The sequence below is a fragment of the Xylaria bambusicola genome (genome assembly GCF_022495145.1).
Source record: "Xylaria bambusicola strain CBS 139988 unplaced genomic scaffold F5B22scaffold_7, whole genome shotgun sequence".
Lineage (NCBI taxonomy): Eukaryota > Fungi > Ascomycota > Sordariomycetes > Xylariales > Xylariaceae > Xylaria > Xylaria bambusicola.
The window spans coordinates 672,139-698,181 of NW_025953560.1; the positions used below are offsets into that span (position 1 = coordinate 672,139).

A 26,043-nucleotide genomic window follows, 5' to 3' on the forward strand; every position below is an offset into this window, starting at 1 on the left:
AGGTAAGTAGTTATTCTTCTCGTGCTCCATATACCTATGGTTTTCTACCTAAAACTAGAGAGTCTTTCTATTTTTGCTTTGTCTTAATCTCAACATCGTTGTATTCACTACCTTCCTAAGCTAGGTAGGTACCTAGGTAGCTATCTATGCCTTGACCTTCCCAGCCCCTACCTAGGTACCACAGCAGCAGCACCACCTAGCAGTATCTTCAACCAAATGAGATGGTGTTCATAACGATTCACGCCAATCGAAGCCACCACCGGTTATGTCTTTTCATTCTGCTATACAGTGGGGACACTTCCCAGGTACTCATCGGAACATGACAGCACAGAGGACACAAATCACTGGCCTTCGTGGCTATCATCATGTAATTGTACGGGGAGGCAGCTTGCGGAAGACGTGGGAGAAGGAAGAAAAAGGATACAGGTTCAATGATAGTTAACTGCACTATAGCTAGGTAAGTCGATGCTCATGGCCTTCTTACTGCGTGTCTGCGACGAGTCAGCCCTACGGGCAGCCCAACCAGCCTTAGGCGAACCACTCACGTTATGAGTATCGAAAGCAAGCTGCGCGCCTTCGGTCGGCTACATCTGATTTTCTTTCCTTCTATGCCCAAGGTTTGAAACATAGGCTACAAAGAAATCATCGTAGCTTGCCATGGCTGAGATAGTTGGACTTATATCCAGCATCATCACCTTTGTTGAATTTGGCTTCAAGATTGTGTCTATAGCCAAGGATGTACGCGGTTCAGCACAAGGTACGACAGCGGAAGTCCGCGAGCTTGATCTTGTCATCGCAGGCGTCCAACACTGGAATGACCTCGTCAAGGAGCAGCACGTATCCGGGCAACTACTATCAAAAGATGAGTTGTACATACTAGAAATGGTTGACAATTGCGAGCAATTGGTAGGAAAGTTGCGAGGTTTGATAAACACACTGAAGGCGCGAGCCGATGCACGTTCACAGACATTAGAGAGTGTGCGAATTTCTACCCAGAGCTTCCTGAAACAAGCCCAGATCAAGTATCTACGATCTCAACTGGACACTATGGCTGCTCACATTCAGAGACACGTTGCAAATGCTATAGATGAGTGAGTTGGTTATGAGGATTTTGTATTGTGCCAGGGATGTGCTGACAATTCGCCTTTATGGCAGGAAGCGATACTCGTCGATATTGAAAAGTCTAGCAGAAATCCGGACATCTCACTCACGAATGGGGGTTCACCGTCAATTAAAATTAGACCTCATCCTGAAAAATATCTTGGCCTTGACAAACCAAAACCAAGAAGCGCAAGGACACCAACAAACTCAATCATACCAGCAAATAGCTGGACTTGGCGACCTTAAGAAAAGCCTAGAACAATTCCGCAAAGAGCAAAAACTTTGCGCTCAACAGCTCGAAATATTGAAGAGCCTATATTTTCCAGAGCTGCGGCGTCGCTGGAGTCAGATACCGAAAGCAGAGCTGCGGACCAATGAATGGGTTTATGAGCCTGAAAAGACATCATTTCTGTCGTGGCTAGAAAGTCTAGAAGATGGTGATGGTCTATTCTACATTACTGGTAAAGTATGTGCTAGTAAATATCTTTCCTTTCGAAATTCAATAATTAATGGCTTCCAGGCGGGCAGCGGCAAATCGACACTGATGAAATCCATCGCCGAAGACCATCGCACAGTCTGGTCTTTAAGAAAATGGGCAGGCATGATGGCGTTATATACAGCAAGCTACTACTTCTGGAATCAAGGAACTGAGACGCAGAAGAGCGGTCGCGGCCTTTTTCAATCTCTATTGTATCAGATTTTTCGACGAATTCCGGAGCTTATTATACCTGTCTGTGGAGAAGACTGTCTGGGTCACGAATTTTAGGAGATGGATGATTTGAAGAAGTATTCCAAAAGTTGGCGCAAGAAACTAGGCTTCATGCTAAATTTGCTTCTTCATTGACGGGCTTGACAAATATGGTGGAGAAGAGAAGGACATTGTCCAACTTTTCCAAGTGCTCACTACCATCCAGCATATCAAAATTTGCGCATCAAGTCGGCCTGGACGTCAATACGAGGCCTTCTTGCCGCATAATGATCGCTCCTTTGATATCGCCGAGTTCACGAAAGAAGACATGAGAATCTTTGTCGACACGAACCTGCAAGCTAGTACTAGGTGGAGGCAGTTGGTGGTCGAATCTGAACTCGCATGCCGAGATATCATCCATATGATATCGACTCGGGCGTCTGGCGTCTGGATCTGGGTTTTTCTCGTCACCAAAGATATCGTTAGGGAAGCAGAAAAATGTGAAGGGGTTGCTACTCTGCGAAGGATCGTCGACAGCTTTCCAGACGATTTATATGAATATTTTGAACGGATGATCAAACAAATCCCGAAGCTACATCGTGAGCAGATGGCACAGATATTCCTCATCATGATGGAGGCGCTTCGACCCCTACCATTGTATGCTTTTTCGCTGCTCGAAAGAGAAGCGGAAAATGAGAACTATGCGATCTACGCTCCTATCAGGCCTATGGAAGAACAAGAAATCGAGTTGGGGTATGTTGTTATGAAAAATCGAGTTCGGAATCGCTGTGGTGATCTTCTTACCATCCATGAAGAAGACTTAGATTTGCAGTCATATTTATGGAAAAGTGTGGAGTTCCTTCATCGAACGGTTGCTGACTTCTTGAGAGAGTACGAAAAGCAACTAAGAACGTACCTTGAAAAGAAGTTTGACCCTCTAGTATCTTTAATGAAAATTTACCTCGGCCTTTTAAAAATGACACCTACTCAGGGCTACGGTAGATATGAGGTCATTGGTTTCACAGACGAGGTGCTGTTATATGCCCACGAATTCGAGAAGATGGACAGCTTAGAGGAGGAGACCATCCTAGTCCCAACACTTGATGAGTTGGATAGGGTCATCAGCTATCATGTCTGCGACAACGATTGGCACTGGACCAATGAGCGACAATTTCATTACATGGGGAGGCATCTTGTATGGGAGTATGAGGAGGGCGGGCAGTGCAACTTCCTAGCGTTGGCCGTACAAGCACGTCTCGTCAAGTACGTGCGTTTCAAATTGGCAGCAGACCAGCGTAACATGATAAAACTGGGGAGGCCTTTGTTAGACTACGCACTTCGTCCATTCAGGTCGACGCTCGAAGTATATACGCAAGACCGTTCTGGTGAGCTAGATCACCCCATTGACATCGGCATGGTTGAGCTTCTACTACGCAATCGCGCAGATCCAAACCAACCTGTTTCTGTGAATGATAATAAATCGGTCTGGGTCCTGTTTCTTGAGTCAATGCGTTCGATGATGTCTTGGATGGAAGACAGCACTATCAACGTTGAAGATATGAAACAGGCCTGGTATCAGGCTGCTCATCTACTCGTCAAAGCAGGTGCACGCGCTGACTGTCAGATAGACATGGGCGCATCCCACTGTCTTATTGAGATTTTTGGACAAGAGAAAGCAGCCATACTAACCCAAGGAATGAAGCAGAGAGAGGCAGAGAGAGAGAGGAAACGGGAGGGAAGACGGGAAAGAGAAAGAGAGAGTGAACGAGACAGGGCGAGGCGCCGCAGTCAACCCGCCCGTGCGTTCCGATTCAATTACAAGAAAGAAGACTTGTCTGCTTGAAAATATACTCGATATAGATGCCAAATCAAACATGGAGCCTATAAGGTAATGTGTAGAATAAAATCGTCACCAACACGTATCAAACTCTTGTTCCCTTTTAAGGTGTAGAACTACCTTCAGCGTTAACATGGAAGATTACAGCATCTGAAGACAACATTGACGAGTGCTTGCTTATATGATAGGATACATGTTTCCACTACGCCTTAGTTTCGCAACCTATGAAACTCCTAACCAGACTTTGTAGGCTACCCGAATGAGCACGGAATCTAAATATGTAAATTATTTGGATGAAAGCCTCACGATGATTCTACATGTAAATATACCTAACGTTAGACATGTGAAGTCGGGATCGTTTCGCGAAAACGTGGGGTATACAGCAGGGATACAGGGGTTAGCTAGCGCACGTGAAAGGTGATGTCAGGTACCGGTAGGTAGTTTCAAGGGTTCGGTACGCTAGTGTGTATGCTAAGGGTTGGAAAGTTACAGCGGGCATCAGCCATTCATCTTCTCATCTTTCTCATCAGTCACACACGAAGCCAGACACGACAACTTCACCTACTCTCTTGCCTCTAATTCGGAAGCCCACCTAGGCTGTCAGCGGCTCGATTCAAGCTCACCATGTCGAGGAAGCAAGTAAAAGGAGAGTACATCGAGACGGTAAGTAAGCTCCAACCCACACCAGACCCCGACTAACATATCTTCGTCAGGACACTGGCAACAAGGTTGCTCGAAAGGCCGTCCTCGTCGGAACCCAACACATCATGCTCGGAGGCAAGACCATCATCCAAGCCGACGCAATGATCCGAGGAGATCTCGCACGCACCTCGCAACCTGCATCCACGCCGGGCGCTGCACCTGGGAGTAACACGGCCGTGGCTATTGGGCGGTATTGCTTCCTCAGCAAGGGCTGCTGTTTGCGCCCTCCCGGACGCATATACAAAGGGTTTGTGGATCTCTCCAGCACCACTATCCGCATTTTTCAAGTCCCATGTAAGATTCAGGCTCTCTAACTTGCCATCACCCCAGATCCTTCACGTACCTCCCCCTCCGACTAGGCGACCACGTCTTCGTCGGCGAAGGCACAGTCGTCCAAGCCGCCACCATCGGCAGCCACGTCCACATCGGCCAGAACGTCGTCATCGGCGAATTCGCCATCATTAAAGACTACGTCCGCATTCTCGATGGCGCCGTCGTCCCACCCAACATGGTAATACCGAGCTTCAGCATTGTCGCGGGACAGCCCGCTCGCGTCGTCGGTGAGATCCCTGAAGGCGGCCACGACGCTTTCGAGCTTAGGGAGCTCTATAAGACGGTCGGCAATAATCCGCAGCCGTTACCCGTGTGAAGAGGGATATGCGAGACCTTTTTTGCTCGAAAGAGTCATATATGCCAGGCCTAGACGGCCACGAGAAGCGAGTTAGGTCACGACTGGACAGAAGCATTCTCTTACTACACATCGAGGGCTCATTTGAAGAGAACACCTTCACAGCGCACGAGATATATCTGCGAGGATCCCACTGATAAATAAGAGGAGCTACGAAACGTCGCCAAAATTTACGATTGGGAAGCATCTAGCTCACGGCAAAGATGGAAAACACGAACGAACTCAACATGCCTTTGTCGCTTCAGGCATCAGCTAGCCGACAAGACTTCTATTACGAAAACGTTGTTGGCTCAGCACCTCACGAAGCCAAATTGAGCGACGAATCACACAAAACGTACCGGCTACGCGGATATTCAATACAGTTCGTGTCCCAGTTATGTCTCGCCGACCTTGTAGAGGCGGAAATGCCCAAGGCAACAATCCGACTTCAAATGTGGACAATTTCTAAGCATACAGGTCAACACATCTGGTATCCCGCGCATCTTCACACATTCAAGCTCATGTTTCACTTCGATGGAGTTCATCCACAAGGGGTGATAAAATATATACATGTGAAATTGATAAAAGCCGAACTACTACCAAATCTCTTTCCCTACAATGTTACCCGAGCCAAGCATTCCTTCCCGTCTATATCAAAGAAACAGAAGATTGTGTGATGCCTTCCTTTGGCTACCTAGATCAGGTAGTTTCTGGGTTCCCTTTCACTGATCCTGCAAATAGAAGGAACGTCCATCCCTCAAACAGGTCGGGCGAGCAGGAAAAAAAACTTGATATGTATGTGATCAAGAGATTGGTATCAGGATCAAAGTTGGAGTTGATTGGTTACATGATCGAGCATGCGCCGCTGCTCGTATTCTGACCGTCTTGCAGGGACCCGCCCATGCCGCTGTCAGAATCAGAGAAGTCGAAAAGACCCTTCTGGGGGGTCGTCTTCGTGGGTCGTCCGCGAGTTGCGTTCTTCATTTTTTTAATGGGTTTGATTGATCGATTGATTGATTGAGTGTAGTGATGGTGTGAATGCGAAAGTTTGTTGGATTGTGTCTTGGTTCAGGGAATCAAGTTCATCGTAAGACAGGGCGAGCTGATGGTGGGTTTTATATGATATTGCACAAGAGTGATCTGTTCAAAGGCGCCAGATGCCCTCTTGAATCTGGGCCGATATTCATCTCATGACATCCTCGTAATGACTAGATGACTATGGGATCCTTTGAATACATTCTTTGTCCATTTATCCCTATCTTATAAAGCTTTGTCAAATGTGGTATATTTAGACTTCGTGCACCCTCTTATCCTTATCTCACACCCGTTGTGAAAGAAGGTTTGTTGTAGGGGCGGTGCGATGATGACAATGACATGTACAAAGTTATCAAAGAAGTTCATTATCGAATTTTAGCTACTATTGGCCATCGGAACGACAGTTGTTGAAAGTGACTTGTCCTGAGCGGGATGGATTACGATGCGCGAAAAGCTACCCCTCCCCTCTAAGGTAAAAAAGCCTTACCCAGCCTAACACGCCGCTCACGCCACCAGTTGCATTTGCTAGCCTGGCTTAATCTAGTTATTTTAGACAACGAAACGAGACATATTCATTGGCATCGATGACTATCAAATTGTTGAAAGAGTCGTATTCTCTCTGGTTGGTTACGCGGTTCGCGGAGACTACCATCGTCTGTCTCTATGTAAGCAAAAAGCACTGACGCTCAAAATGGAATTCGGTCATTTAGTCGGTCAGCGTCGCAACAGGATCAATTCTCAACAAGGAAAACCCGAGTATCGTCCTAGAAGTTCTGCGAAAGAAACGATTGGAAATGAAAATGAAAGATCACGCAAGTACTCCTGTCTCGTCTTTGTCGATTTCGGTTGCGGTAAAGCTAAGGCACGGAAGAGAGCAGGGTCTACTTACCTAGGGTAGACACGTCGTCTAAACAAAGTGCGATAGAAATTCCCCAACGAACTAATTGTTATGATAATGATGACGTGTAAAAGTAAGTGTCTTTCTAACTCTGTATAGAAAAAGCTGGAGGTCTAGATCAAATGGTATCGGTATTCGCCGTTGAATTTGTAGTTCCAAGACTTGCGTGCTTACTGTATATTCGCCATTACTAGATATATACGGCACGATGCAAGCCTCGGTTGCCGGATCGTAAGCTAAGCATCCATAGTTATTTGCGAAGGGCGTCGTCTAATCCCTATGGTGGCCTTTTGATATCATGTAGAAAGGATGATGAAATAACGGTGTCATCATCTCACGAAGACTTGGGAAATATCTGCCGAGATCCCCGCTTGGAGTTACGAGATTTGCCCCATCGAGATCAACCAGAGGACCGATCATACCAGTCAGACGCGTCTGGCCAGTCTGACAAACTCTTTCCCGGCTGTTATTCCCACCTTGCCGGTTCTGACAACCAGTTACCATTGATAGTCATCTGGATATCTTTCCACAACCAGGCGTGTGATCACAACAATGAACGGCACTTCACCCACCAAGCCCTTCAACCTCGCTATTGTCGGGGGAGGTATTACTGGCCTCACACTGGCAATTGTCCTCTTGCAGCACAATGTCCAATTCACAGTCTACGAGGCGGCGTCCAAGTTTGGCGAGATTGGCGCCGGGGTCGGCTTTGGTCCCAACGCCATCAGGGCCATGAGTCTTATATCTCCATTGGTGCAAGAGGCGTACCAACGCTGTCGGACAAATCAATGGGAGTCGAAGCAAAACGTTTGGTTTGGTGCGAGGGTGGGTGATATGCGCAAGGCTGGAGATGACGGTACCTTCGAGTATGCGGGACGACCGGGGATGAAGATTGGAGATGAGATGTTCGAGATCCATTACCCCAACCTCGAGGATATCAGCGGCGTTGGAGGTGTACATCGTGCACATTTTCTTGATCAGCTAGTACATCTCATTCCGTCGTCCGTGGCACGCTTTGGAAAGCGACTAGTGGATGTATCTGGAGCAACCGATGGTTCAGAGGACGTGGTCTTGCACTTTGCAGATGGGACGACAGCTCAACACACAGCCGTACTTGGCTGCGATGGTATCAAGTCGCAGACGCGGAAATCGCTCTTGGGAAGTGACACCTGGAATGCCGTTTTCTCTGGAAAGTGCGCGTATAGGGGTCTAGTGCCGATGACAAAGGCCATTGAATTACTAGGCGAGGAGAAGGCTATGAACAGTCAGATATACTTTGGCTATCATGGACATATCTTGACCTTTCCCATTGAAAAGGGGAAGACTATGAATGGTATGTTGATGAGTTTGTGTCTTACTTAAACTATTCCTTCTAGGAGATTTTGGCTTACATGTTATTAATAGTTGTGGCTTTCGCCTCTCGTGAATCGTGGACAACCCCTGAATGGGTCGTCCGCGTTACCAAAGAAGAGCTGCTAGCTGATTTCCGGACTTGGGGTCCTACGGCAATCGCCATCATCTCAGCCATGGAACGACATGATGTCTGGGCTCTATTCGATCATCCGCCAGCCCCGACATATTATGGAACGAAGCCACGTATCTGTCTAGTCGGCGACGCCGCACATGCCACCACTCCGCACCAGGGCTCTGGTGCTGGCATGGGGATCGAGGATTGTTACATTCTTGGGAACTTGCTTGGGGAAGCGGACTCGGTCGAGGATCTGGACAGGGCGTTCAAGGCATATGACGAGATCCGACGTCCAAGGACGCACAAACTCGTCACAACGAGTAAGGAGGCGGGTCGGTTGTGGGATTTCGAACTCGAAGGCCACGAAGACGACGTAGATGCACTTCAGCGGAACATGGAGAATCGAATGCATTGGATCTGGAACCACGATTTGCGCGCTGAGCTGGAAAGGGCGAGGGTAATCTTTAGGCAGCCAGCTTGATGCTGTGCGGTAGTATTTTGTAGGATTAGAGAACTTGAGGACAGGTTACGATAGTGACAGATGTTGCTTAGCACTACGAGGCAATCACCGCCTATTCCCTGGAAGGCTTATGAAGATGTGACTGCCTTGCCAGTCAGATATCTGCTTGCATTACCAGAGAAGGCATGAAGCACACACCGTACCTACCTACTAGGTACCTACATAAGGTAGGTAGGGGCAGCAAAAGCTATGGCAAGTGTACCTGCTGCTTGATCGATCATGTTGGGTATATTGTACCTATACTAAGAGGTAAGCATCCACGATGGTAAGTGTAGATAGATACGCAGGCATGCCTACCTCAGCGTACACCTATACCACTACACCGAATTTCCTGTTCTAGGAGGCACTCGGTACCTACCTCATGTCCCAGAACTTCAATGTTTCTGTACCGGGATCCTACTGACTCTCGGAAGCACGGGAGTCAGGCGGTCGCGGTGCCGCCGGTCCCTGATGCATCATGTACATAGGTCGGGGGTCGCTGCAGTCAGACTTGCATCGGAGCCGACAAGAGCGCCTAGCATCTTTGCTCAAAAGGAACCAAGCCGGCGCATAGATGGGGTAACAGAATACGATGGCCAAAGCAGACGTGATTCTTCTGACGTCTTTCCCGTTCGGGGTGGACGTTCATCACCCATAGACCCAGCATGGCTCAAGTCCTGCATCCCTAAGCAAGGCATGGGGCTATATTCTGGCCCCCATCTTTCAGCGCAATAATTGCCGCTCAAAGCTGCTGATGAAATGAAAGCTCCCGTCTAGACACAGATTCGGCAGCAGGTGAAATGAAATCAGGTCATAGTGACGTTGGAAGAGAGAGAGAGAGAGGTGAGTCATTTCTCAAAGGTCTCATCGGCCCGCGCCTTGCTTGCTCACCGCGCACAGTGTATCATATCAAGGTCCAGACAAAATGTGAAAGTCAGTATCGGATGGAGTATCCATTATGATGTTGATTTGTCTAGAAAGAGGTATGTGTTTATGTGTTCGATGGAAAATCTACATTAAGACAATATATATTACCAAGTCAAAAACACGAGGTGCTAATTTCGAAACAGACTCTCATGTGGTTTTTCACGAGCCGTCTCAAACAATTACATATGCAATTATTCGCTAATCCACCATCAGTGGCTGTTTTCAACATTTGTTGTACAACAGTAATGGTTACTAGGCCGCAATCATCATATTGAATCAGAGACTATGTCTCTTGTTCTATAAACATCTTCGTTGCTGGGCCCACAAACTACGCTTCGCTTATAGTTTCCCATATTCCGTGCTGATCTCGTATACGGGGTTATTGTCTATGATGTCCACGAATCGGATCGGCTGCTGTTGGTTCTGCTGTGGTTCTTTGCTGCATAGGCTAGCGCATAGAACTTTGCAGGACAGCAGACGATATCAGGGTGTTTAGAACACGCGACATATTCCAGACCCGTTTGTCTCCAAAGACGGGATTTGCCTTGGGGTACCAAACGGATTACGTTGTACGAATACTTCGCCGGTTGATTTTTTCACATCGCCGACTGCAAGTCAGATCCCGTCGGCTCAAGCACCCAAGACAGAGGGTGAAGCAACAACGAAACACAATCACAACTGTGAAGAATGCCACAGTCACGTATTGATGTTTATTGGGGGGTCGCTTTATGAGATTCGTACATACATCAACAGAGGACGTGGCGTTAAGCTAGTGGGATGTTATAACCAAAGAACCCTAACAACAAGAGAGCATACTTCCTGCTGTTGGTCAGAGCCGCAGATGTACGGAATCATGTGAACCAGTCACTCGATTCGAGAACCACAGATATACTTGGCCGTCTCTACACTGCCCATACCTGCGCCAGAGGTGTCGCGGCAACGAGTAGAAGCACTGAGATAGTACATGCAGAGTGTGGAACCGAGGCGCGCAAGGTGATCCAGCCGGCCTGTTAAACGACCTCACCGATTTTTTCTATGATCTTCTGATCTCGGCCGTACTTGTATATGGTAGAGCGAAAGCCGGGATACGTCGACTATCATCCATCGACGGAAGCGCGATTATTGTAATGATTAGGCGAGTTAAGCTGTCCCACCGTTGACCAAGATACTACCTTCCAAGAGAAGGAAGTAAGGAAATACTTGGCGAAGAAACGGGAGCGTTAACTGTCGGCTGGTAACTAGGTAGGTTGAGGTTTAAACGGCACTAGAAACGCTGTTAAGCGCCGCTACTCAGACCAAATTGGCCGTGATTGGTTATGGTCACGCCACTACGGTGGTTATGGTCGGGTTTAGGCATGTTATGTGAGCTCGGATCTCTTGCCCGACGGCCAACAGAACCTACTTAGATAGTGTATATTCTTATTCCAAATGTACAAGAGACTACCTGGTAGGTGCATGTGATAGAGGGAGGGGCTACATCTCTGTCTACCTACTTAGATAGGCCGTTTGACTATACCGTAGAGTATACAGCAGGTGGATAGCCTGAGGCTTCTGGTTGAAAGCGACCAGACAAGGCTATCACTACCTTGTGAGCACAGCTAATAACCAAGTAGTCATATCACGCGTGATATATCTACATGGCAGGGTAGAATGGATGAACTCTTGCTATGTCTCGGAGCATTGCGAAAATTCAATCACAACCACATCTTGGAATGTGCCACTGGCAGGATCGTGACTCTATCCTAGTGAAACTCGTTGTTTCGACCATGTGGATCGGTGATAGTCAAAAGCCTACCTGGAATATGTGACGAGGTCAAAAATGGGAGATATCTCTATGCTAGGTGTACGTAATTGGAAGGGGTGAAGTTGCATACGATCTCGGCGCAGTGTTGGCGGTGGTGGTCATCAAATGGACCCTTGGGTATGAAAAATGACGTTCTTGAAACATTTGAAGCATCCTCCTCACTCCCGTTACACAATGCAAACTTAGATGAGTGCCGAAAATCTTGTCTTATCAGCAAAGAGCCTCTGTCGCGATTAAATGAAAGTGTTTCGATACTTGCATGGGGGTTTCAACTCAAGATATGTTGTGAACCGAACTAGAAACATTCAAGATTGTTAGGGGTAGCCCCAAAAGAAAAGCGTAAAGCCCCCAATCATACCCCAGAAACACGGGAGGGATATAAATCCTCAATGTCCAAGACGATCTTCACGATCGCGATAACTGAGGAAAAAGCTAAGCTACCTAGTCGCAACGTAAGTATCGCATCCCGACTTCAAGTGACAGTAGAGTTGTGTATGCTCATCTGGAATGATACATTCACGTAGATACCTCGTATCATCGTAGGTTTATCGTTCCCAAGATTCGAGAATTCGGGATCGGCCCGGACCAATGGTAAAGTTGGGACCAGATGCAAGCGAAGCACGTGCTGGGGGACATCGTGGAGGAGGCGATCATTTCACATATTAACCGGGATGGTCAACTAATGAATGAAACAGAGACATCCAGAACATGGTGATCCCAGTTTGCGCTCGGATCAAGATTTTAGTGAGTAGTAAGAATTTCGTGTGAATCCAGCGTAGTGTACATAGTAGGTATACTATTGAGTAGCTATATGTCTTGGAGTCTCGATCCCCTGCTTTGGAGCGTTTCGACCCTGCAGTAGTGCGCGATGGTTCGGAGAGCAGCTTACCAGCACCAAGTGTAGTGCAGCGTACAGGCAGGTAGTGTAAGTAGGTATGCAGTCCGACGACAATAGAGAGCGATTCGGGATACGAGATACCGCCTTACCCATCAGTGCAACGCAGACCAAGATGTCCGTTCTCCTGAATTGATTGCCACGAAGGATCTTCAGCCTTGAGGATGATGATACCCACTAACCTTAGTAGAGTCTCCTGAGCACAGCATATTCCTCGCGATATGCTGACAAACATAGATGATACACCTCCTACTACTAGACTACTCCGTAGACAATACAGGTAGATAGCAGGTAAGTTGTAAATACCGTAACGGGTACCTAGGTATGTAAGTATGATGAAGGAACGGATAAGCCGGCTTATAGTATACTTAGTAGTGGTCTGGAACTCGAATTGCAGATAAACCCCCGGCAATCAGCAAGCAATGGTAATCAATTACTCATTACGCGTATAAAAAAAAAAAAAAAAAAAAAAAAAAAAAAAAAAAAAAAGAGCGCCTTGGGCAACGGCAGGTTTCTAACTCCCGAACGATAACAAGAAGCAGGCTGGGAACTATGGGGAAAGTGGCGTGGTACACTGCAGGGTCCCATTACCTGAGTCTGAGCTCAGGCTTGCAGGAACCGGCGCACGTACAGTGTTGATATTGTTATACTCATACTGGACGGAGAACTGGACTGCCAAATCGTGGAGCGTAGAGGGGTTATGGGGGGTTGACTTGAGATAAAACTCGACTGAGAACTCGACTGAGATTATATCAAGGGAGCATTCGAAACATATTGACGACAATGCTCTCTCGATGAAATCAAGCACGCGTTTACAGCGGAGATGAGTACAATACTTATAGTATGTCCGTTCAGAGTCGGCTAATCGACCACTCGCGACTGATTCAGCCCACACCTCCTGCTGGACGGTGCATGTCAGGTCCCGTACCTAGTACGAAGTACTACACGTAAGGATGTTGTCTGCCGTAGCTAAAAGACTGCCCACTATACAACACTTCCTATATAGGTGTAGCGCAAGGAACGTAACGGGCCTCAGCTGCCGATAAGTTGACAACTATGGCCGTCGGTCAACGAATCGAAGGACGAGTTACTCTGAATGTGGAGAGCTCAGCTGGATAGACGCGCGCTGTTGGAACAAACGGCTACGAATGGCTCGGTTAACTAGAAGCAATTCCCATAACAATCTTCATCTCGTGTAGGTAGGTAGGTAGGTAAGTAGGCAGTCAGTTCAGCGTAATCCTGGAAGGCCCTACGATACCCTATCTCAAGAGATAAGGCAATTTTCTTCTTTGTCTTACACAGTCCTTGCCTCTCCAGCCTTCGCTACCAAGACCACCATGACCGTATCAAGCTTACCAACCCGCCTACCTATTATTCGATGCTGTATGTTACCATTTCTCCTACCCACACCAGCTATCTCATTGTATGATGCGTCCTTTCCCGATACCTAGGTAGGTAGTATCTGTACTACGGTATCCAGTAGGTAGGTAGAGGCAGGTAGGACCGACGTAGAAGTGAGCGTACAGTGGTGTACATGGATCCCCCAGACCCAAGCAACACTTTCTCGTCGTTGCCCCGTTTCGGTCGCCAAGAGGCGGCGAGATCTTGGAGCACACACCTTCACCCTACCTACGCTAGTAAAGGCCGTTTCAGTCCCATCCTGTCCTGTCCACCACGCTATCATGAACGATGCAACCATTTCCAGCATGGTCGGTCAGTTGGACCTACATAATATCGAGCTGCAATAGCAGGGAGCTGCGTACTACTGCGTAGAGTATGTAGCCAGGTAGGGATGCTCTATGCCACCTTAAGGTACCTCTGTACGGAATACTATGCTCCTGGTTCGGATTCCTTCGAGCCCAAGGTCTCGAGTGAAGGGGGTGAAGGGGAAGGGGGTGAAGGGGAAGGGGTTGGAGGGGACCGACCATGTTTGTTAAAGCAAAACGGCACTTTTGAACGGGTGGATGATGTCTGACTAGACGAATGAAGCATTCAGCAAACAGATATAAAGCCGAGACTTTCCCTCCGGCTCATGGAAGCAAGAGGATACGATAGGTACGTGTAGGTATAACAGCAACAGCAACAACAACATCGTCGTCACCATTGCTACCAACCACCCGCTCTTCGTCCCTCATTTCTCTCTTGGCCTCCAACTTGATTGGTGCCGTCTACAGATTTTATTCAGTGTTCGATTGATTCGCCATCTCTGGTCTCAATCTCGGCTCGGGATACCTGCATCTTGCATACACTAGCATACGACACTAACCTTTGGGTTGTATACAACGCGCACCCTCACATATCAAATTTATATATAGCACCACACACTCTTTGTCTAAGCGCCCGCCGGCCACCCGCAACGGCCTCAACCCATCTAGAAGATACATTGGGAGACCCAGCTGCCGCCTAGCCATCCTTGTCCGCTCCACCGGCCCATATGCGCCACGGCTGATCTGTAAATTCAATATAATTATACACCTACTGCCACTCTGCAGCTGCTTCTCCCGTTTCTTCTCACAACACCACAGTTATATCTTCTTTTTTTTTCTTGTCAAACTTGTGTGGGTGACGTCCATTCATATTGAAGCTAGAATCAATACGAAGAGTGGAAAAGAAAAGCAATAAAAGAAACAGGAAAGATGCAGTTTCAGGGCCTGTTCGTTTTTCTATCGGCTTTGACCGTTATAACCGCCACACCTCTACACAGGCGTTGTGAGCCCCCAATGCCCACATTGCCCTTGACACCAAACCACAGTGTTACCTATATTCTGCCAAGTACTGGTGGTATGTTATAAAAACCTTGCAGATACCGAGCCTCTCATAGAGAATCAGTACTGACAGATGACATAGGTGCTACTGCCTTACCGTCGCCCGACACACCACTCAAGCACATAGCCGTCGGCCATGGTGTTCAGAATTATACTTGCACCACAGCCGGCGCTGCTGGTGCTGCCGCTGGTGCTCTCGCGGTTCTCTACGACATCACGAGCCTCTACCCTGGCTCTACCCCCCCAGGCCTTTCATCTACTAGCTGGGACAACTTGACAAGCAAGATTCTGCGTACAACAAGTATGCCCATAGACACAAGCAACCCGTCGTCGCCATTCCCACCAGACGCAGACCTCACTGTGGGCGGGATCATGAAGCCTATTCCATTCCTGGGCCACCACTACTTCGACGGCTCGGGCGTACCGACATTCTCTCTCCACAACGATGATGAGCTCCTCAAAGCACAGAAGATCCTTAACATCCCGGCGCCTTCTACTGCCGACAAAGGTCTCTCCGATGAGGGTGCTGTCGATTGGCTTTACCTTAGCGACAAGGGCGGCAGCATCGGCCTTACCAAGGTCTATCGCGTGTTGACGTCTGGCGGCTCCCCAGCTGTTTGCGGCGCTGTTGGCGATACTCAGAGCGTCCCCTATACGGCTATGTACTGGCTCTACTGAAGGGGACACAGAGGCTTATAGTTCTATTGACGACAACGTGAACTAAGATCAAGGGGATCAGATGAATGGATGAAAATTAATTGATAGGCATTTGATGGCGTTTGGACAGAGGATACTGATTTTTTCATTTCTACAACTCATTTCGAGTTGGAATCATCGCACTCACACATACATACACCAATGCGCGCATAATCGCGAACCAACACATACGACACGGCAAAAAGGGGTGCCTGACTACATACCTCATGGTTTCACTTCTACACATTCATTCCCATCACGCATGGCTATGCGGATAGATAAAGGTCGGCCTGCAGTTTTTTTTTTTATTCATTCACTTTCGGAAAAGGCTTTAGGTTGTGCGGTTACAACCTAGCAGGCTGGTCGGATATACCCTGGGTAACCCTTCTACCCCCAATCCTTGTCATCGTCTTATCTGATTGAGACAGACGAGGTGAAATGAGAGACATGTGTATATAGGAGAATTTTTAAACATGGAAGAACGCATGAATAGCGAGAACTTTTGCGTCTTGAAAACAATACTGTCAAAGTATTTTCTAGTGTTGATATGCCTCTTCCTAGTTATGATGTTTCACGTATAAGAATCTTTCCAGGACAGATTTGCCTTAGCTAAGTTCGTATGTAGGTAGCAACCTGACGTAGCATTCGTTGCTCTTCATTCGGAGAAGGGGGTTGCCGTCTTCCGCTGTATGCTTGGTCTGATTGATTAATCCATTTGAATGATTCGCTCTCTTCCTGCTGAAATAATAGCCTTAATGGGAAAGAACATTCATCTTATCCCTTCCTTTTCTTCCTTTCTTGCTTCATTCTTTTCTCGTCTCGCCTCGTCTTTTGCTCCTCGTCGCTTTGAGCGAATGTAGTTCGGCGGTTAGCTGCTGTCGCTGATACGTGCGTGTGTATGGTGTGTAGGAAATCAGGACTTGGCTTTGCCTTACCTGACACACATACACACACACGGCTTGGCTTGATTGATTGATTGATGGAAGATGGATAGTAATTGTGGCTGTGTTATTAATATCGCGCGCGTTTGGCACTTACTTACTTACTTACTTTTTTGGTTTACCCCGGATTTTATATGCAGGATGTAATACCTATGTACTTATGTAAACAGTCATGCGACGCAAATCGAGTCACGAGGATGAGATGTATAATGAGATTCCGCGCAGGGAGTAAGTAGATGGGTGACCTGTGTACTGAAGTGTGGTTTTTCATAATTGGGGGGGAAATAGAGAAAGAGTGAGTGCATTCAAGCTCTTTTTTACACTTCATCTAGTCAGTCGGCCAAAAGAGTCGATCCTCGCCTTGTAATTCTCCAACCTACAACGGGGGAGGTTGAGGGCCAGAGTAGACGAGATATTAAAGACATTATCCAGAACATATCCCAGGCAAAATACCTCAGGAATGGCTGTCGCAGTATGTGCTACTGATAAATATATATAAATATTATCTTTTTTTAATTTTGTCATCTAATTTCCTTTTTCCTTTTTTTGTGGGGACTAAATTCCATAAGAAAATAAGAAAAGAAAGGAAAAGAAAAAGGGCGCTCCTGCAACTCCCCAACCCAAGAATAAGTGCATCTTCAGTTCAGCTCTAAACCCAAACTATCTGGAAAGTTCGAGATAGATAAATGATCATAAAGTGAGCTCAAGGGCAGTCCCGCCTATATGAACAACCTTCTAGATTGGTAACACATTCGCTGTTGGCCATAGCTGACACCAATTGTGCCGCTCTCTCTCCTTTTGCCTGTGATTAAAATGGCCCATAATGCCCCTATTTTAGAGTTGGAACATATATATATTTCAACACGTCGACTGCTCCAGATAGGAGATGAATCCTTCCCATCAGTCTTGTCACCTTTTATCGTCTACCAGCATCCAGCCCAGCCTGAAGCTCGCCCTCGAGACTTCCGACCTGGCCTATATACTCTTGTGGCCGTGGGTCTTCGGCTCTCCATTGGCTTCCACCTTCTGGCATCGGTACTTGGCCGGGTTGTGCAGGTTGTACGCCAGGCATCTGTGCAGCAGTGTTTGGATCGGTTCGGACATGCTGTCTGAATCGGAATACCTCTTCCATAATCATCTTGCGCATGTCTCCGACGTCATCAATGACCTCAAAGTCGAAGTTGAAGGTGGTTGGGCAATCAGGCTCATCTGAAGCATCGTGCCATATCTGTAAATAAGGATGCTCGAGTGCGCGCTCGACGCTGATACGTGAAGAGGGATCGAAGGCCAGCATGTGATCTAGGAGGTCTAGTGCGTCGGGGTTGGCATTGGGGAATAGTGTTGGGAAAGGCTTTTTAGGCATGTATGGTAAATTTCGGACATATTCCTGAGCACGAGATGATCCAATACGGGATAGTGTCTCCTCGTTCGGGGTTCCCAAGATATGAAGAATTTGGTTTAGTTGGTCGACATAGTCACGACCTTTGAAAAAGGGTCGTCCTCCCAAAAGCTCGGCAAGAATACAGCCCACAGACCAGACATCGACTATGATATGTTAGCAAGGATATCGCAAATGACCTAGGACTTGACGATTCTCGTAGGTATAGTTGTGACGTACTAGCTTTTGTATAGCTTTGGAAGCTCAACATAATTTCAGGAGCACGGTACCATCGCGTAGCTACGTATTCAGTCATATATCCTGCATTCTCTTCGGGGTCGACAGAGAAACCGCGGGCGAGACCGAAATCACAGATTTTAAGTTCGCAGTCTGCATTTACCAGCAGATTACCGGGCTTTAAGTCACGGTGTAGGACATTTGCCGAGTGAATGTATTTGAGGCCGCATAGTATCTGGTAGATGAAGGATTGGAAGTGTGCGTCGGTTAGGGGTTGGCCGGAGCGAATGATGGCAGCCAAGTCGCATTCCATCAACTCTGCCCAGCGATATTAGTATCGTCACCTCAACCTGTCCAGACTGTGGATACGCACCCTCATACAGGTAGGTCTCGTTGAAGTTTTCAGGGCGTGGAATGTCCATATCATAGAGACAGGTAATCTATTCGGCGCAAATATTAGCCATATTGGATGTCGCAAGTTTTCCGAGAACAGGGGGTTAATAATTGGTCATGGTGCTTAGATCCTTATTGGCTCTTACGTTACGATGTCCTCTAAAGTGCTGGAGCAGCTTGATCTCGCGCAAGGCGCGCTTGGCGAGAATCTTTTTGCTGAATACATTGGTGACTTTCTTGATGGCAACGCCTTCGTTTGTTTGGTTGTTCACGGCGGCACTGTTCGATTCAGTGGTGTTAGCCTAATGGGCGACTGATGAACACCCAAAAAGATTCCAAGAGACGCGCATACCAGACTATACCATAAGCACCTTGTCCTAATTCTTTTGTGACGGTGTAGCGCTCGTCTACGATGAAGTCCTGGTTGAAAACCTTGAAGACCTTGCGCCCTTGTAAATCGGCCATGGTGGATAATTCTTATCAGAGTCCTCGTCAGTCGAAGATGTGGCTCGTTTCAGGTGTAGATCAGAAGTTGTTGGTGTTTCACGACTTGCGCTTGCGCTTGCGACCCGACAATTGAGATTAAGTCTGAGGGGGAAGAGGAGGTGGTAGCGGCACAAGAAGACAATGCAAGATTCCCAATAGCCAAGAAAGACCGTGTTAGGAGGATACACGTACTCTTCAAAGAATCAAAGTAGTGCTGGACGTGATGAAAGTTGCGCAGAATGGGAGAGGCAATGACGGCAATAGCGCGAGAGGGAAATATATTTCAACAATGAGCGAGTAAGATGGTAGCAGTCATCTAATTTCGGTCAAGCAGGCTGTGGAGATATAAATGCAGAGACATGCAAGGTGTCAGGGCTTAGTCGGATCAAATGGGGCCGTATCAAGAAGAACGCCAGCCGATCTGAGGGGGGCTGATGTCACGTTGGTGTTGAACGGCTGTATAATACCTTGCTGTCGCGAAAAGTAGACTCTACCGTCGCTGACGGCGGTACTGACAAATGGATTTCTTTTTTGACGGAAGATGAACGTGACACTCACGTTGGGGTACGAAGGTACGAAAGCACTTGGGTCAAGTTTCAAAATATAATATAGACAAGCTGGACTGGAAGTATAGAGCAGAGAGTGATGGGAGTGCAAGTCCACGATGACGGCGCAAGAGGACTTGTCTTTCTAGAACAGCAGATGAGGGGAGAAACGTCAAGAGCGTCAACAATTGGAGGGGTTCACTAGGTACCTACCTACTTAGCGAGCCTAGTACCTACCCAGAATACATTTTTGGCTTCTTGTCTTGGGTCTGTCTTGGGCACCCAGCCCAACGCTAAACTAGATCTGGCAGATATCTGGGCAGCAAGTCAGCCTACTATGTACCTACTAATTAGCATCTAATTAGCATCCCTTAGTCGCCTACCTAAACATCTTACCAACCTACGCTAGGAACCCCGAAACCCGTAATCCCCTCCATGATCTGGGCTGATCTGGGTATCTTCAGGACAAGTCCCAATTAGAGATGGATGGGGATAGGTCTGGCGCAGGACCGAGTAAGAAAGTAAACCCCGCAAGGCACGTCAGACGGGCAGCGCTCGCCACGCTATTGGCCGGATCGCGAACAAAGACCCCGTTATCCTTGGTACCTCGTACAGGCTCGTACAGCCCTGACACCCCACTATCGAGCCCTATAGCCGCTGACTGTCAGACGTTGGCCTTGTGATTGGGTCCATGGACAACGGGTAGCCGCCATATTTTCGATTAGGACAGTATTTTCCGGCCCCCATCCTTCCCATGACAAAGGTATCGGGGCATCGAGGCATCAGTCTGACTAGGTACCCGTCTACCCACTATTCCAGGCACGCTACCGGTACTACATCTGTCGTAGCGATGAGCTGAGGTATGAAATTAATTGCAGCGGAAAGCACCTAATAGACGGCGTGGGTACATTCGGATTGTCAGTAGTCGGAAATTGAGATGCTTCAAGCCTGTCTACTACATAGTATGTAGTGTTGATATTCTACAGTGGCAGTGAATTGGCGGGGCGGCAAACGCCAACGGAGATGGGGGGTTAGCTAGTACGCGGTAGTGGTGTCGAAAAGGGGGCAATGTTGAGGCTTATTGCTATCGGTTGTTTTCGCTGCCGTGTGGACTTCCTTTCATCTACCCAAAAATAATACACAATGGTCGAATATCGGATCTCTCAACACAGCCCCTATATCGACCGTACTCCCATACGATAACCAGTCGGGTGGCACGGTATTGCTAGATGCGGCATGATGCGACGAAGACATCTCCGATTGAACCTAGATTTGCGATTCTTTACACCACAGCCAACCAATGATTAGCAATGCGCTCCAGGCTGTGAGGTCTCTGATACGCATGTCGCGCTGGTAATAGTCTCGTCTTATTACACTGTAGAGTGTTTACACGACCAAAAGCCACGCAGATTGCATCACCAACGATAAATCATGGCTCGGAAGATGCCAGGAATCCGCTTCTAATACTGAATTGGGCGATCTCAGGCGATACTGTGACTAAAGGAAGGACTGTGGGTATTGTTGTCTATATTCTATGTCTAAGACGAGGGTATTGGGTGGAAATCACAAACTTTGCTAGCCATGTGTCTTCAGGTCGTTGTCGTCGAGACGTCGGGGAAAGTGGCGGCCAAGAAGTTCTTCGAGAATCTTTTGCATTGCTCGTAGGTCTTTTCGAAAGCATCACCGTCGATATAGTACGGGTCCTGTATGACTTCTTTGCGGTCGGTGCCAGAGAATTCGCCAAACAGCATCACTTTCGCCTTCACACCACCCCCCTTGGAATTGTACCGTCTCTTGATGTCGCTATGATTGCTATTGTCCATGGCGAAGATGTAGTCGAAACTCTTGAAGTCGCTATCTTGAAGCTGCCAGCGAGAATCATTAGCCTCTCTATCCCACGGTGATTGCAACCAGATTGGCAAGTTGACGAACCCGTCGAGCACTATGTTGGTAGTTTCGGATACCGTTTGCTCGAAGCGTCGCCATTGTCCTGGAATCGGGATCGTCGCCAATATGGTAACCACCTAAACGTGGGCGAGATTGTGTTAATTCTGTGTCGATGTATCAATGGCTATGCTCTCCGTACCTGTTCCGCAGGAATCGACCGTGCCAATGAGGTTGTAATACGGGGAAGAAGGATCCTTGACTATCGATTGGAAGACGCCCTCGGCCATTGTAGAACGACAAATGTTGCCCAAACAAACAAAAAGGACGGATATCTTTTCGCCATTTGCGGCACTCGCAGATGCTGGCATGGTTCTTACTTGCGATGCAGCCGACACGGAAAATAAATAAATTGGTAAGATGATTGATGCGGTGCTCAATATTTTGCCTTGACACAGCTACCAGGATGACGACGATTTGGCTTGAGAGTGTCCCACGCATCTTGTCAGGTAGGTACAACTGCAAGGAGGGGACACCGGAGCGCGGGGCTTCCCTCGTTAGGTGAAAACCTTCATTAGTTGCGTAACTCAGAGGCTGCCTGAAATCTACCTTAGCTACATATGTAGGTAACTATGTACATGGAAGACTGAACCTTGGCCCCCTTTCTCGTCACCGTGAAATAGAAGTCTTCAAGATCCCCTAACACAACCAAAGGGGTAGTCCTTTTGTAAGTATTCTGTTCATTGGCTGTACTCAAGTCCCGGGGATTGGGGATCTACCTCCTCAATACTTCGTAGAACCCACCTCGCTTGGCCGGAATTGACATACTCCAAACTGATTCGTCCTCCAGAACTCTTGAAACTCGCTTTGTCAGTACGTAAAGGGTGTCGTAATCTACGAATTCCGTAGACTTCTACATACATTCACCTATGAAAAGGAGCAAGACGAATGCGAGTGTCAGATTCTACGCTACTGTAGGTGGTAATCGCTTTACGGAGTACCATGAGAGCATTAACATGCGAATTTGATAGGTCAGAAGAAGGTAAGCATAACCAATTCTTCGGACAAAGATCATTCATGCTGTCTGATTGGGCGGTTTTGAATGTTGATCGAACTGCGATATCATCTATCTGAAAACCGGTCGACAATCTACGAAGTACAGCATCTACAGCTGCGGATTCGTCGATAGCCGTAGTCAGAGTCTACCAGCTGTCACTTTCTGACCAGTTTCTCATCCCAATTTTACCACATTAGATGTTTTGATCAACATCCCTTTCTGGGGTCTATGCAGGGGATTGGCTGCAGTGGCTTCTGCCGACAAGTTTCCCACGAAGCTGACGACGACGGCTTTTAGATGGGCTTGTGGGGTGGGTACACTCCAGCACGCGCGACTCAGCTTGGGGAACCGGTTCATGTCTACCGTGCCCCCAGCCACGCGGAATGCCATGTTGGCAGAACATCCGTTTTGAAACATACATAGTAGGCAGGCAGATTAAGATGCTGATAACTTGAGTGGCCAGCATTTACCGGCAGGTGTGATGGTGTACCTGAGTGGCGTACAGGTGCGACATCCATAACACCCACGACACCCGTCGGCTCCAATTGATAGGTTAGCTGCTTAATTACTTAGCTCCAAGGCTGTGGGACGACGACGACGTCTCTCCCGAGCCTCCCTTTTCTATCCCTTTCATCTTCCAACAGCAAATCAGAGTTTGCTCTGTGTGAGTGCCCGCTCGGTGAAAATCTTCTACTCCCCAATTTTTTCTTCTTTACGGCATTTAGTCTCGTTTCATGACACACATTTGCTTGGTGCCATCACGCTATGACCAAGGCAGTCCAAATTGCTGAGATACTTACGCCGCATGCAAGGCTGGGTCAAGGTAAGGTATGAGGGTGAGTCAAGACGTACGTTGGCTCGGCGCCGCCTTGCCAACCATGGGCGTTGCCACGAGCGGCAGCATTCCAGCAGCTACTCCTTGTGGCCGTCTCATTTCTTATTCTATTTCTGTCCCAGGAATCCATCCTTGCACTCCCAGCTCTGGCGGCCAAGCAAACAAGTCAACGGCCGAGAGCCCTGTAGCCAACCATCGGACCGCCGACTGTGCCATCTGGAGCTGGCATGACATGGCCGGTTCCGTTGTGTGGTTCTTGTCCCAGAACATCTGCAGCCACTCACAGCCACTCACTGCCGGTTGCGCGACTCGTCGTCCCGACAGTCGGACAGCTGCTCCACCTCTCCGTCTCGGCTAGCTCACCTAGAGTTCATGCTCCTGTATTGGACTTATGGGATTCGGTTTACGCTCCCAGCCATGCAGGGCCGATCGTAATACAAAATTTATTCGTGCTACCATCTGCAGACCTCTGATTGATCTAAGATGTAGAACGAGGTGAGGAGGTAAAGTGGTCTTGTTCTGTTGGTAGCTCCTGAATATCACTTTCCGGAAACGCCCGTCCACCCTTTTCCATGGTGTTGTTCCACTCTCTGCCAAGATATATCCATCACACAGGCATGCGATTGTGTTCGACTGCCAACCGGAAGCGAGGATGTCCCACGTATTTGCTATCTAGTGAATGCACTAACCCCTGCCGTTCTTCGTCATACTCTTTATCACTGGAGGCCCTTGTTGTTTGTTGTATCAAAAGGTATATATATACCTAGTCCTACGTCCTATTGGGCCCGCCTATAAAATGAATCGCAAACTTATAGGCCTTTGACGGTTCCCTTTCCTACGTCTGGTTATAGCACGTTCCTTTGCTTGACCGTACTTCCTCTCTCTCTCTTTATACTTAGTTCTGTTCTTGGTCGTTCATTCTGTGAAGTGTCCGTCTCTCTTCCTTTCAGCTAGCTATCACCATGGTTCCTCAACCAAGTATCCTCGCCCTCGCAGCAGGCCTGGCAGGGCTCACATCAGCCTCGCCTGTGCAGCCTAAAACCGGAAGCTTCTCTGTTTCCCAGGTTGCTAACGTCAACTTCAAAGCTCATGGTCCCGCCCAGCTCGCAAAGGCACTATCCAAGTATGGAGTTTCGATACCAGATGGCCTCGCTCGTAACATGGCCAACTTGGACGCCGCCCGCATCGCGGTACGAACCTCGGGCAGTGCTACGACGACACCGGAGCAGTACGATATCCAATATCTCACGCCCGTTAGCATCGGTAGTCCACCACAAACCCTAAATCTCGACTTCGATTCTGGCTCATCCGACCTCTGGGTTTTCAGCTCAAAAATGCCGTCCGATTCAGTCCAGGGACAGACCATATACGATCCCAGTAAAAGCAAAACGGCAACAGAAGTAAAGGGGGCGTCTTGGCATATCACGTACGGTGACCAAAGCACATCCAAAGGTGTTGTTTATCGTGACACGGTTACTGTCGGTAACGTGACAGTTCAAGGTCAGGGTGTTGAGGCTGCTACCCAGGTGTCCGACCAGTTTACGAGGGATGCTAGCAACGACGGTCTCCTCGGTCTTGCATTTTCTCGTCTCAACACGGTCCAACCACAGCAGGAGCTAACATGGTTCGATAATGCTGTGAAAAGCCTCGACCACCCTGTCTGGACTGCGGATCTCAAATACCACAAAGGTAAGCCATTCAGGGTCAAACATCATCTCTCTCTACTCATCTAACAAACTCATTAGCTGGTACATATGACTTTGGTGTTATTGACAAGTCGAAATATGCGGGGAAAATCTCATACGTCGACGCCAACTCGACGACTGGCTTTTGGATGTTCGACATGTCGGGCTATAGTGTCGGCAATTCCACATTCAAGCCCTCCCCATTCCAGGGCATCGCAGATACGGGAACGACACTCGCTCTACTACCTTCGCCAATAGTCCAAGACTACTACAAGGCTGTTTCTGGCGCCAAAGTAGACCTTTTCCAGGGCGGTTACGTCTTCCCTTGCTCGGCCAAGCTACCGAACTTCATTCTCGGTATCGGGCAGGCCAAAATCGCCATTCCTGGTAAATATATCAACTATGCCCCTATAGACAAGTCTGGCAAGACCTGTTTCGGCGGCATACAGTCCGACGAGGGCGTTGGTTTCTCCATCATTGGCGACGTGGCGCTCAAGGCCGCATTTGTCGTCTTTGACGCAACGGCTGCGCAACCCCGGCTGGGTTGGGCTCAGAAGCAATTATAAGCGACAGCATCACTCGGTTGGAAATATTATGATGATACTAGCGGTACTTGGAAG

The 26,043-nt window shown here is 48.1% G+C and overlaps 7 protein-coding genes across 7 annotated transcripts; 5 read left to right on the forward strand and 2 right to left on the reverse strand.

Moving 5' to 3' along the window:
- Nucleotides 1-657: 657 nt before the first annotated feature.
- On the forward strand, nucleotides 658-3,632 carry F5B22DRAFT_643516 (uncharacterized protein; the record flags this gene model as incomplete). Its single annotated transcript, XM_047978286.1, has 4 exons — nucleotides 658-1,091; nucleotides 1,156-1,567; nucleotides 1,622-1,831; nucleotides 2,016-3,632. 4 exons carry the CDS (start codon nucleotides 658-660, stop codon nucleotides 3,630-3,632), a joined length of 2,673 nt encoding a protein of 890 aa, XP_047833952.1.
- A 523-nt stretch (nucleotides 3,633-4,155) lies between these two features.
- On the forward strand, nucleotides 4,156-5,098 carry F5B22DRAFT_510785 (trimeric LpxA-like protein). The gene is made up of 3 exons (XM_047972530.1): nucleotides 4,156-4,289; nucleotides 4,340-4,575; nucleotides 4,659-5,098. The coding sequence occupies exons 1-3, from the start codon at nucleotides 4,251-4,253 to the stop codon at nucleotides 4,975-4,977; spliced, it is 594 nt and encodes a 197-aa protein (XP_047833953.1). The 5' UTR covers nucleotides 4,156-4,250; the 3' UTR covers nucleotides 4,978-5,098.
- Nucleotides 5,099-6,879: 1,781 nt separating this feature from the next.
- On the forward strand, nucleotides 6,880-9,200 carry F5B22DRAFT_510788 (mannitol 1-phosphate dehydrogenase 2). Its single transcript, XM_047972531.1, has 2 exons — nucleotides 6,880-8,261; nucleotides 8,333-9,200. The coding sequence occupies exons 1-2, from the start codon at nucleotides 7,481-7,483 to the stop codon at nucleotides 8,875-8,877; spliced, it is 1,326 nt and encodes a 441-aa protein (XP_047833954.1). The 5' UTR covers nucleotides 6,880-7,480; the 3' UTR covers nucleotides 8,878-9,200.
- A 5,635-nt stretch (nucleotides 9,201-14,835) lies between these two features.
- On the forward strand, nucleotides 14,836-16,375 carry F5B22DRAFT_510961 (uncharacterized protein). Its single transcript, XM_047972533.1, has 2 exons — nucleotides 14,836-15,302; nucleotides 15,369-16,375. The coding sequence occupies exons 1-2, from the start codon at nucleotides 15,158-15,160 to the stop codon at nucleotides 15,962-15,964; spliced, it is 741 nt and encodes a 246-aa protein (XP_047833955.1). The 5' UTR covers nucleotides 14,836-15,157; the 3' UTR covers nucleotides 15,965-16,375.
- A 1,464-nt stretch (nucleotides 16,376-17,839) lies between these two features.
- F5B22DRAFT_634315 (mitogen-activated protein kinase mkc1) lies at nucleotides 17,840-19,396 on the reverse strand (the record flags this gene model as incomplete). The annotated part of the gene is made up of 5 exons (XM_047976964.1): nucleotides 17,840-18,468; nucleotides 18,542-18,856; nucleotides 18,912-18,978; nucleotides 19,078-19,210; nucleotides 19,284-19,396. The coding sequence occupies 5 exons, from the start codon at nucleotides 19,394-19,396 to the stop codon at nucleotides 17,840-17,842; spliced, it is 1,257 nt and encodes a 418-aa protein (XP_047833956.1).
- A 2,155-nt stretch (nucleotides 19,397-21,551) lies between these two features.
- On the reverse strand, nucleotides 21,552-22,217 carry F5B22DRAFT_634316 (protein-tyrosine phosphatase; the record flags this gene model as incomplete). Its single annotated transcript, XM_047976965.1, has 3 exons — nucleotides 21,552-21,827; nucleotides 21,895-21,986; nucleotides 22,049-22,217. 3 exons carry the CDS (start codon nucleotides 22,215-22,217, stop codon nucleotides 21,552-21,554), a joined length of 537 nt encoding a protein of 178 aa, XP_047833957.1.
- A 2,483-nt stretch (nucleotides 22,218-24,700) lies between these two features.
- Nucleotides 24,701-25,989, forward strand: F5B22DRAFT_643522 (secreted aspartic proteinase precursor; the record flags this gene model as incomplete). The annotated part of the gene is made up of 2 exons (XM_047978287.1): nucleotides 24,701-25,427; nucleotides 25,484-25,989. 2 exons carry the CDS (start codon nucleotides 24,701-24,703, stop codon nucleotides 25,987-25,989), a joined length of 1,233 nt encoding a protein of 410 aa, XP_047833958.1.
- Nucleotides 25,990-26,043: the final 54 nt, after the last annotated feature.